Below are 12238 nucleotides of genomic sequence, written 5' to 3'. Positions count from 1 at the left end.
AGATGAGTAAATCTGTGACGGTTACTTATCAGTACACTGCTCACATGCATTCAAGTAAATGAAACTATATTAGGGCCAGGCTGAATGGCTACAAACGAATGTATCCCTTTGATTCAATAGGAATGTGTGGGGAAAGCCTTGACTGTATTAAATGGAATTTGTCACCATGAAAATGCATTATGATAGAGCAGGAAGAGCTGAGCAGATTGATATATAGTTCTATGGGAAAAGATTCAGTGTAACTTCTAGTTTATTAATTTAAATCTCTGCGCTTTCAGTGCTTAGGAGTCATGTGGGCGGTTCTACTCTGTATACTAAAGGATGCAGAGTAAGCTGTCAGTTACTGATAGGACCGCCCACATGACTCCTCCTAAGCCCAGAATGAGCAGAGATTTAAATGAATAAATTACAGGTATAACCAAATCTTTTCCTATAAAACTCTATATCAGTCTGCTCCGCTCCTCCTGCTCTATAAAATGCTGCTTGCAGATTGCATTAAATTTTTACAGCTACAGGATCCTTTTTTTTCCCCATATTATAGTGATTAGAGATAAGCAAAGTTCTCAAAAATTTGATTCGGCTGCTTTGCCAAATTTGAACAAAAAATTAGCTTTTTGGCTAATTACTTTGTCACAAAGTGCATTTCTTCGTAAATAGCAGGTGCAATGACAAGGAGCTGGCCCCCCGTCATTGAACCTCTCAGATGCCGTTTCATCACTGATCGCGGCATCTGAGATGAATATTAAGGCCTTTCAGGGGTTTATAAAAAAAAAAAAAAAAATTAACATCATACTTACCTTATCCATTTGAGTGGGAAGAGGTAGCCCAAGCGATCTTGATTAAAGATCCAGTGCGAAATCTCGTGCGGCGAGTGATGACATCATCACGTCGACCGGCGTGGTGATGTCATATGTCACCGCACACAAGATTTCGCTCCGGATCTTTGAGCAAGATGGCTGTGGCAGCCTCTTCGTGTGCAAATGGATGAGGTAAGTATGTTTTGTTTATATTTTTACCGTGATTTCAGGGAAAATCAATTAGTTACCACAAGGCACGAGGAAATTTGGCTTTGCGGAAAATCAAATGTTTCCTGAAATTCGTATCGAAGTCCACTTTGTGAACTTTGATGCGCTCAACACTAAGGGCTCATGCACATGACCATATGTATTTTGCAGTCTGCAAAAAACAGATTTGCATTCTGTATTTTGCGGTATCCATTCATTTCAATGGGTCCACAAAAAAAAACGAAGTTACTCAGTGTGCATTCCGTTTCCGTATGTCCGTATGTCGGTTCCGCAAAAAAATAGAACTTGTCTTATTATTGTCTGCATTACGGACAAGGATAGTACTGTTTTATTAGGGGCCAGCTGTTCCGTACCGTAAAATACAGAATGCACACGGACATCATCCGTATTACACTATTAACACTATTAGAGCTCATGCACGCGAACATATTTTCTTTCCATGTCTGTTCCATTTTTTTTGCGCACCGTATGCGGATCGGACATGGAAAGAAAATATGTTTGTGTGCATAAGCCCTAATAGTGTTATTTAATGTCATGACATAAAAGATCTATACCACATGGGTGTTACTATGATAAAAGAGAATGATAATGTCAATGACTAAACCATGCATAGTATTTTGCACGCCTGCCAATAGGAGGCACAGTAGAAGCCTGCACACTTGTCTGGCAAGATAGCTTTGGAGCTGCTCGGATCGCTGCCTAGTAGCCATAGATCTGGCTTCTTTTCAGGTTACACAAGCGACCATGTAAAATGCCAAATACACTGTCATATTAGTACCAGACTGTAAACAATGTGACTCTTGTACACTGATACTGACTAAACAATGCTCCTGTATAGTAAATAATACCTAATAGAATGTAATATGATGATGAGGAGGTGCAAGCAGACTTCAGGAATAAGTATAACTCCTACCCTCAAATTATCAAGATCAATGTGCTGTATTGATAATAAACAATGCATGGGCGTTCATCATCACTGCTTCTGTTTGAATAAAGTCTTCATTCTTCCTCTGAATTTTAATAAGGAAATGAAAGAGAGGATGTAATACACTAGTGACAGCCAACCAGGCTTAAAGGGGTTTTCCAAGATTTTTATACTGATGACCTTTCCTCTGGATAGGTCATCAGTATCTGATGGGTGGGGGTCTGACACCTGGGACACCTGACGATCAGCAGAGCTCGCAGTAGCGCAGCTGCCTTCTCTCTGCTTTTACTAGGCCAGTGACGTCACTTTCATCATGGCCTAGGAGCAATACCAAGCACAGCTGCTATACAGTGTATGGCGGTGGACTTGGTAAGCTGCGGGAAGGCAGCGGCGCTCAGAGGAGTCAGACACAATAGCTGTTGTCAGACCCCCACTGATCAGATACTGATGACCTATCCTGAGAATAGGTCATCAGTAAAAAAAAATCTCGAAAAACCCTTTTAAAACGGTGGCTAACAAAGAATACTTATAAATGTATAATCATTGGGGGTTTCACAGCTGTAACAGCCTAATGATCATGTGAACAGTGGTCCCTAAGTCTGTGCGGATAGAGCAGTAGTGCGTATGCGAGACCTCCACTCCACTCACTTCTATGGGATTGCACCCAGCTATTTCTATCAGTTCCATAGAATTGAATTGACTCCTGTTCTCATGATCAATGGAGATCCCAGTGGCCGGACCTTCATCAACTGTCCTGATCTATCCTTAGGATACGTCATCAATATCAGATTGGTGGATGTCTGACTCCTGGCACCCCATCTCATAGCACAGTGCCATACATTTATCAGCTGTGCTTAGTGTTGCAGCCCAGGTCCATTCACTTGAACAGGACTGAACTGCACATAGGCCATGTAACCAATGAATGTGATGTCACTGACCTAGGCAGAGGCAGCAGCACTCACCGGAGCACTCTTTAAACAGCCTATTGGCTGGGGCTACTGGGAGTCTGCCCCCCACTGATCAGATATTGATTACCCATGGGTCATTAAAGGGGTTTTCTGAGACTTTTAAACTGATGGATAGGGCGTCAGTATCTGATCAGTGAATTTCCAACACCTGGGAGCCTCACCTATCAGCTGTTTAAGAAGGCACCAGTGCTCAGAGTAACACCGTGGTCTTCACTCAGCTCCCCAAGCACTACATACATTGTACAGCAGCTGTGCTTGGTATTGCAGCTCAGACCGATTCACTTCAACGAGGCTGAGCTGCATCTAGACAATGTGACAGATAAATGTGATGCCAAATGGCCTGGGTTAAGACATTTGCAAGCACAGGTGCCTTTTCAAACAGCTGACCTGTGGGACTCCTGGGTGAGATACTGATGACCTATCCTGAGTATGGGTCATCAATATAAAAGTCTCAGAAAACCTCTTTAATATTGTAATCCTGGAAAAACCCTTTAATCACATATCCTATGGATAGGTGATACATGTTCTTAATGTGAAAACCCCTTCAATTTTTTAGAAATACATACAGAGGGGAATTAGCAACACTTTATGGCAGTTTTCTGGCGTACAAAAGCCACAATATTTCGCACAAGCAACATTTTCTGCTGTTCATGCCATTTTTTTAATTTAAAAAGTATGCAGGTTTGGGGGAGGAGGAGGGCTTCATCTGCCCGACATTTTCACAATAATTTACATTAGAAAACTGGAGTATAGGAAAAATAACAAACCTCATTGCCACATTGCTTCCATCAATCACAATTGGTCGCAAGTTGTTACTATTGTCTTCTGTTGAAGATGTGGTTGGCCGTGTGCGTGTGCCTCCTGGTGGGACTAAAACAGCATCACTTGACTCCTCTGGCACTGCTTCCTTTTCTGGGTTGCCTCCATGTTTTACCAGCTCTCCCAATACAGTATTTATATCTGCTTCCATGCCAAGATTCTGCAGTACGGCATAGGTTTCTACTGCGGAATAGCCTAGTTTTCTGAAGAAGTCCATTTTCATCTGCATTTCGGACTGGTCAATAAAGTCAGGTGAACTGGACTTTTCTAGTGACCAGTCACCTCTTGTACCTTTGAGAGATTTTCCTTTGGGTGCAACATGGTTTAGGCTTGGAAATCCTGAATCAAACGAGTCCCCATATTTTACTGCGTTGTCACTCTTTAAATGCTCATTCTCATTTAATATTTTGAGCTCACTCCAACTTGGAAGATCCAGACAATGACTGAGATCATAAGGAAGGCTATCCATTCTGAAGTTCTCAGTCTAGTATGCTTCAATGGCCTCCAGCTTTATCTGCAAGCAGAACGTAAATCATTAACTTAGGTTAACTTCTATTAACTTCACCTTTCAAGCCTCACTTCCTCGATTATAAAAGCTCAAGAACTTTCCACTAAGGCTAGTTTCACACTAGAGGCAGGGGACTCCGGCAGTCTGTTCCGGCGGGTGAACAGCCTGTCGGATCTGTCCTGCCGCTAGTTCACGTGTGCCCACGGACTGACGCTCCGTCCCCATTGACTATAATGAGGGCGGGGGCGGAGTTCCGGCAGCAGCACAGCAGCGCACACCGAGAGCCGGACGGACTAAAAGTAATGCATGCAGTACTTTTAGTCCGGCTGCCTCTTGGCGTGCGCTGCCGCCGGAACTCCGCGCCCGACCCCATTACAGTCAATGGGGACAGAGCGGCAGTCCGGGGGCACACGTGAACTAGCGGCAGGACAGATCCGACAGGCTGTTCGCCTGCCGGAAGAGCCTGCCGGAGTCCCCTGCTGCTAGTTTGAAAATAACCTAAGGCTATTGATAAAGCAAATATGTTAAACGAATAGGTTAGAATTATTAAATATATAGCGGTTTAATATTTCTGTGCTACAGAAATGATGATATAAAATCAATTTACAGTGCTTAGTCAAAGGTTATTATTGTACATTCCTGAACTTAAAGAGGTTCCACAGTTTACTTAAAGGGAATCTCAGATAGATATGGCAGAAAATGGCATTAGTGGCAGTCTAATGCCTTATTCACACAGTCGGTGTTCGGTCAGTGACTTCCATCAGTGATTTTGAGCCAAAACCAGTTGCGGCTCTAAACACAGAGCAGGTGCAGATCTTTCCAATATATATATATATATATATATATATATATATATATATATATATAAAATTAAAAACAAGAGACATCATAGTTATTGTGGGTAGTGGAAAAATAAAAGAAAATGTTACTCTAAACTTTAACTTTCAGATTCATATAAGTGTGGTTAGACTTCTGCTTTTTATCTGGATTATTATACTCAATAATAGTTATGAGATAAATAATGAGAAGTAGGATGTTAAGCAAGTTCAGATGAAGATTGGGCAATCTTCCTATAAATGAGATCAGTTCACCATTCTTCATACGTCAGTATGTGAGCATTTCACAGAAAACCCCAGACCTGGTCATGAACCTTTTAATTGTTTTAACTACTGAAGGCAATGGTACACTAATACCTTGTGCTGACATCTTTATCAGTAAAGCTGAAGGCTTTGCGGCATTCTCTAAGCAGCAGCATAAGCTATGTATTAGTGACTATATAAAAGTATATGGCAAGGCTATAGTAACAATTATAAACAAGCTAAACAAGAAGAGAATGAGAAACAGCATATACAACGTATTCAGTAGGAACATACTATCTATATATACACATAAATATGTTCCAAATGGATATATGATAGGGGCTAGACAAGAAGATTAGTGAATCAGAGGGTGAAAAAAGAAAACTTTTCTGGTGATCAGGCGTATTATGGATGCAAGTTAGTAGAATGTATATGGGGCAGAATGTCTATAGCTTACCAGGAGAAGACGCACAAACTAAATAGAAGAGTTGCTAAAGCCGAGAGCATGAGACTTGCAGTGCAGGCCTGGCTGTGACATTTCTTCTCTGTGTTTTTATGTAACAGGAAGCTAGTGTACAGTCAGTCGGGCGTGTACATGTGCGTGGTAATGACATAGCTACATCCGGAGATTTAAAGATACATTCACTCAATTGTATGCATCAGGGAATTAGAGGAGATGTCAAAACATCTCTGGATGCCGTGGTGGTGTGTCTGTATCTGAGATGCTAAATACTAAAGATGTATTTTCTACAGCTATATATTAGAGTTAGAAAAGCAGAGCTGAAACATTATGCAAAAGGTAGACCGTCACATAAACCAGCGTTACACCCATTATACTACATGATTGTGTAGAGGACAGTTGCTTCATTATAGCTTTACTATACTTGGTTAACCTACCCCATATAGACATATATTTTTAATTTCCCTGTTCCCTTCATTGGATAGATTTAGTAAAATACATGTGGAAAAGTAGAAAAGGACACGCATAGGACGTTTTCCATCTGTAATTGGCCAATGTATTAGTTCATTAGTACATTTATTAAACTTTATACAAAAGATGTCTGGTTGATTTGTTTTTAAGGGTCAGAATTCTCTCTCTCTCTCTATATATATATATATAAAAGTCATACATCACCAGCCCTATGGTGCTTCAGTCCTAATGGTTCCTAGGTCCCCTCTGATCTCTACATCATGGTCCTATCCTGGACCAACCTCAACCAGTGAGTGGCCAACCTGTGTAGAGAGGGATCCAGAAGTAGAGACCGGTGGGGATCTAGACAATGGAGTTCATCAAATCAAAAGGCAGATATGAGAGGAACAACTGGAACATTTTTGTAACAGAAGTTAAATTACAAAAGTAACACGTTTTTTATGCTAAATTTTATTAAAACAACCCGTGGCACAACCTATTTTAGCACTGGGGTGGGGTGGCGTACTGTGTGAGCTACATCTTATACATCTTAAAAAAGGGCATATCTTCACCGATTTACTAAAATTCTTCACAATTTTTTATTTTTTTATTTTTTTTACCATGCAGTAAACTTTGTACTCTTCATATTGCTTTGAAAGACTGGCACACACCCAAGAGACAAGTGCAGTGACCAGCAGGGACAGAGCTGGGAGGAGGGGAGTGATAGTTTTGGCATGATAGGAGTGGTGGTTAACATTGGCTGGACATTCTAGGGGCTCTGGTCTGTTGGTGATTGGGTTGCCCTTGATGCTAGACTGATGGGTGCAAGGCACAAGGGCAGGTGCAAAGGCCTGTGTATGGATGATGGAGTCAATAACCAGGCCCATTGGCCCTTACTGAGCTGATGATGGGAGTAGTAGCAGTACAAATAGCAATAGGCACAGTTCCAAAGTATATTACAGTGTAGTCTTTTCCCAATAGCTGTGTATATGTACAAACAATGATGGTTGCAATCCTCCCTAATTCTCACTCCAAGTTCATTTTGCAATCTTAACCACAGGTGTGAGATTCTGTTCTCATTAACGCTTTCTGCGGTTCCCAGGCTGTGGAGTGCAGATCTTAGATCCGGATGGCTAGTCCATCTCAAAGTGTGGTGGGCACAGAAGCAATGTTCCCTTTTCACAAACATTAGTCTTATTGCCATAAGCGTGCAGTATCTTACTGTCTGAATGGCCTTGAAATGTGGTCGGAACTATTTTTTGCCCATACATAGTGTACAAGAAAAATAAGTACTTAACTCTGTAGCATGAGGTTAACTCTTCTTAGCATTAAAACCACCCTTTGTAGTGATCCTCTGAGTCACTGCTCATGCCAGTCTTGGGGTATATTCACACGTGCAGTTCATGCTGTTTGTGAAGCCAAAATCAGGTGTCAGTCATTTAAAGAGAGGAAATATAAAGGACAGATACTACCAATCTAAAACAGATAGGGAACAGCAGAAAAAATAAGCATAACCTACTTAAAACCTGCATGTGCATAGTTGCCAACAGTCCCTAAACTGCACGGATTTTCAGAGACAGTCTCAGGCCAAAAATGAGCAGGGTTTATGGAAGTGCACCCATAAGTGGGCTGTCGTGGGATGATTTGTTCATTCTCATTACATATCTTGAATCTATCCACTACAATATTGGTAAATATCCATGTATGAATATACCCTTAAAGTAAATTTCCTCCATTAAAAGGCAGGGGTTACTGTATAACTCAGTAGTAGCAGATGTGTAGTAGCATCCCTCATATCATAGACCTCTGGATGTCCAAGGGATACATATACATACATACATACATGGTGATCAGTGACTAAATACAACACATAAAATTACATTCAGTCATAGAAAGAAAATACTTAAAAATAATTTTTTCTCAGAACTATTTTCACACTAGCAAACCTCTAGCATTGCACTGTGTCGATTCCTATGGGCAGACCCCTGAGCTTTCAGATGCCACCTAAGACTTTCTGCCCCACGTTTCCTCTGGAATGTCCATACATTCCATATAGAGTGGACTGAGTTGAATGAACATGTTCCTTTAGCAGATGCTGTCAGCTTACAGCACCATACCTGTTGCAGACTGTCTACAACTGGGAAGACATCAGATAATTGAAGGGGGGTTTTCCATGAAAAATATTCCGCATTTTTCAAACCAGAACTTGTCTGACTACTTTTGTAACTGCATGTACGGTCAATTTAGAATATTCAATCACATTTATATGTATAGCGCTACTTGCTGTTTTCTCTTTTTTAATTTCTCTGTAAGATGGTTGCACATGCTTGGTTCTATCCTTCAACTGTGACCAGCCATATGTACTGTTAGAAGCTTTAACTGTTAAAGGGAAAGAGCTGCAGCAGGAAGGACACACCCCCTGATATGGAGAGAACTACAGCTGAGAAAGGATACCCTCCCCCCCCCCCAGCTGTGATAGGAAGAAAGATGCAGCAAAATGGACATTTCCCGAGAAAGAACAGCCAGGTTGAAATAAATCGAGCAGAACAATTGGAGCAATAAATGAGGTGAAGCTCTGGATCCATGTGAGGTACAGGGCTGGTTCTAGCTTTGTTAGAAAGAGATTGTCATGTACTATAGGATGTCTGATTTTCATTTTTACATTGATTATGGGAAAACCCCTTTAACTTAAGGGAAATGCATAGAGAGAGAGAAAGAGAGAGAGAGAGAGAGAGACACAGAGAGAGAACCCCTGTAGGTATTACATGGACAAACCAGATGGCCATTCATTTCAATAGCTGCCATGCAATACTACATTTTACACAATACATAATGTCTGGCTGGCTGTGGCTTTCCCTTGCAAAATCGGCTGTTCACTAGGAGTACTGAAGTGGGACCCAGGTCAATCTGCTGATTCCTCTAGCAGCCTCGGTTGGAAACATGTTGTCTATGATCGTTTTCCCTTTATTTCACCACAGTTTAAAAGTTATATGAAGCTATCCACGGATTACATAATTCCTCTATTTAAATTGACACCATGCAGTAATGCATTTTCACAGTACATCTTCCCTAAGAGATGCAACATATTCCGATCCTATGTGCTGCTTGGGGACACATCACCACTGAAGTCATTCATTGGTTTCAGTAGTGCATGTGACCATGTTCATATCCGGCCAGAAGTAAACAAGCCTGTAAGTGGTGGCACAGGACACAGGGTGGAGGACCGGAGCGGTTGGGAGTAGTATGAATCTTTCATTAGGTTATACACGCTAGGGTCCATAAATAAAAAGTTAATCATTCCCAGAAAACCCCTTTAATGCACCATCATTTAGGTCTTCTCATCACTAACGTTGATGGCATATGAATAAGGTACGACAGACATTAATATCTGATTGGTGGAGTTTTGATGAAAGAGGGTGCTGTATCTATTAAAGGATTAGCTTCTTTATTAGGATCTGAGGTCAGACACCCCTGGATCAGACATGGATGACATATCTAATCAAAGTGCCTTCAAAGTTATTGGAGGAATAGGCCCTGTGATAAAATTGGAAACGAGTTTTATGAGCACCCATTTTCATATTCACAATAATAATGTGATCTTCTCAGATCACCTATATTCCTTCGTATTTAACATTGCATAAATCATCACTTTTGTTCTAGGAGACACTAAATAAATACTATGTATGAGTCAGGAAGCTCTCCATAGCATTCACATGCATTTTGTTTGACAGTTTGCATGTTGTTTGCGTAGTGATGAAGCAAGGTGGGACTCTGAACCTAAGCTTTGACAGGAGTTCACAAGTTGTCAATCGATCACAAACCTCACACTGCACTGTACGGAACCATAATCTCCAACACATAACGCAAACGATATTAAGGAATGCTGCTCCACTGTTGGAACAGTCATGTATAGAGCACCAAATATACCTGGTGCAACTTAATCCAATAGAATACAATAGGAAGATCAGTTTCTTATAATGAGGCAAGGGTGTAAAGCCAGTGCTAAACACCTAGTTCTACATTGTGATGGGCATCATAAAATGGGGCGCGCTTGCAGTACCCCTGGGTGCATCATTCGGAAACTGTGTCAGCTCACAATCATGGAGAAAATAAATGCTTACCAAAGAATGGAATACATAGCATATGCCAAATTTATCACCTTTTACAACTTTGAAGAGAAAGCCATGTGACCTCTTTCAATGTCTGTGTCCTCGAGGACAGCCGTGACAAGATGGTCAGTGGTTCATCCGTGAGGATATCAGTGAAGGACCTGTGTGTCTTTTTTCTCTGTGTGTCATCTGTATGCCATGGACACTGCTAGGCTGAAAATCAATTTCCAGAGCCTATCCTAGCAAAAATCAGTGAAAACCACGTTACAAATACGGATGGCATCTGTGCTGTGTCGTAGACTCATGTGTGTGAAGGATCCGTATTCACATACAAAAATATGGCGTGCTTCTGTGGAGTCCCCAAAGACCCACAGTTTGTGGAAAACCACTGACGTGAATACACACATTAAAGTCAATGGATACGTGTGGAGACCATGGACAGCACACATCCGTGATTCACTGACATGTGAAAGAGGTCTTAAAGGAGTCATACAATAAGCCATGTTTTTAAAAGAATACAACACAGACACAAAATGTTAGTTGAAATGAATGCATAGTGATGAGGAGGCATACTGCCTAGCTAGCTAGCGGGCCGAATATATTGTGATTGATGTACTATTTCAATATCTCCACCAGTGTCTGCGGTGTGAGTGAGAAATACCATATTTCATATGAATTCATGTTTAACCCTGTACAATAGATGTTGAAAAAAGCACAATGTGCTTCTCTAATAACAAATGGCATGGAGGGTATAATTATTCTAAAAAGGAATGTGGTATAGGTGCTCTGAGAAAGGTTGGAGTTGGTGTACCTGTGTCTTTTCGTAACTATTTACCACATGAAAAGTCTGGTTTTGCCATAAAGTACGGTAGTTCTGCCACTACTGCTGGAGTTTAATAACACTGACAATGATCAGAATAGCAATACTAATAATGACAGTATATCAACGCCTTTACCGCCCCCTCATATATCCAGACACTGGTCAGAAGAACAGCCCTGCCAAGCTCTGCTACATAGTCACAGCAGCACACAGACCATTATGACAGCAGGACAGACCTGACCTTTCCCAGCTCACACAGGCTCCACTCTGCTGTCACTGTCACCTGAGGAGCGTAAATCATTTGTACTCACAGAGGTTCTCCGTTGCAGTGTACAGACACATTACTGTGCTTCCTCCACAGTGACAAGTCAAGCCACTTTGGAGGCTTTTATATTCTGTCACTCACACCTGACTGCTCCACCCGCTCTACACCTGACTGCTCCACCCGCTCTAAGGATTAACTATTCCGTTACTGTACACAGTGCTGAGGTGACGTGTGAAGGAAGTGTGTGCTGACTTTTTCAATTCATTTTCTGGCCACTTGAAGTATCTTTTTCTATGTTCTGCGGTAGGTGACAGCTAGGATTAAACATGAGCAAAGTGTCTGGTAGCAGAGGTGTAGCTATGAATTCAGCACAAGGGAGAGGCAAAACATATCGAAGTGGGCTCCAGAACCAAGTATAGTACATGTACAGTATACGGCACCAGCTTAAAAAAGGTTCAGTACAAATACCATTTGAAAAGTCTGGTTAGACCTTGCCATATAAGCTTTTACAGTGTGAAACTACAGCTCCCAGTATGGTTTGAACAGTTGTAAAAGAATGATGTTAGTTTTACAAAACAGAATTCTACCACCCATAATCAGATGATGATCATACAAATGCAACGTGCCAGACAGCAGGAGCGATACGTGAGTGTAACGGTGTGCCGAATGGGTGTAGTAGTTGTACTCACTTTTGCCGCATCTCCCTTGGCCGGCCTGCTGTGGAGGGGCATTTTCTATTGCAGGCAACACCAGCCAGATGGAAGTTGAGGTGCCCTTGATGTTAATGGGTATGCTTAATGTGCTTTGGTG

The 12238-nt window shown here is 41.5% G+C and overlaps 1 protein-coding gene across 5 annotated transcripts in view; it reads right to left on the bottom strand.

The window, feature by feature from the left end:
- Positions 1 to 11535, bottom strand: part of ZC3H12A (zinc finger CCCH-type containing 12A) — a 33338-nt gene extending 21803 nt beyond the window's left edge. For 2 of the 5 annotated variants that reach the window (XR_005777568.1, XM_040424424.1), the window contains exons 1-4: positions 11475 to 11535; positions 6689 to 7640; positions 5782 to 6597; positions 3686 to 4251 (exon numbers count right to left, since the gene is read on the bottom strand). Coding sequence is in view for 4 of the 5 variants with exons in the window: in XM_040424424.1 (XP_040280358.1) it covers positions 3686 to 4206 (521 nt within the window). In the remaining variant the exon portion in view is untranslated. Of the gene's footprint in view, positions 1 to 3685; positions 4430 to 5781; positions 6598 to 6688; positions 7641 to 11474 lie in introns of those variants that run through there. The other 3 variants (XM_040424426.1, XM_040424427.1, XM_040424425.1) reach the window with 3 other exon arrangements.
- Between the last annotated feature and the right edge of the window lie 703 nt (positions 11536 to 12238).

Source organism: Bufo bufo, chromosome 3 (assembly GCF_905171765.1).
Source record: "Bufo bufo chromosome 3, aBufBuf1.1, whole genome shotgun sequence".
Classification (NCBI taxonomy): Eukaryota; Metazoa; Chordata; class Amphibia; order Anura; family Bufonidae; genus Bufo; species Bufo bufo.
This window is presented reverse-complemented; position numbering and strand designations above follow the sequence as displayed.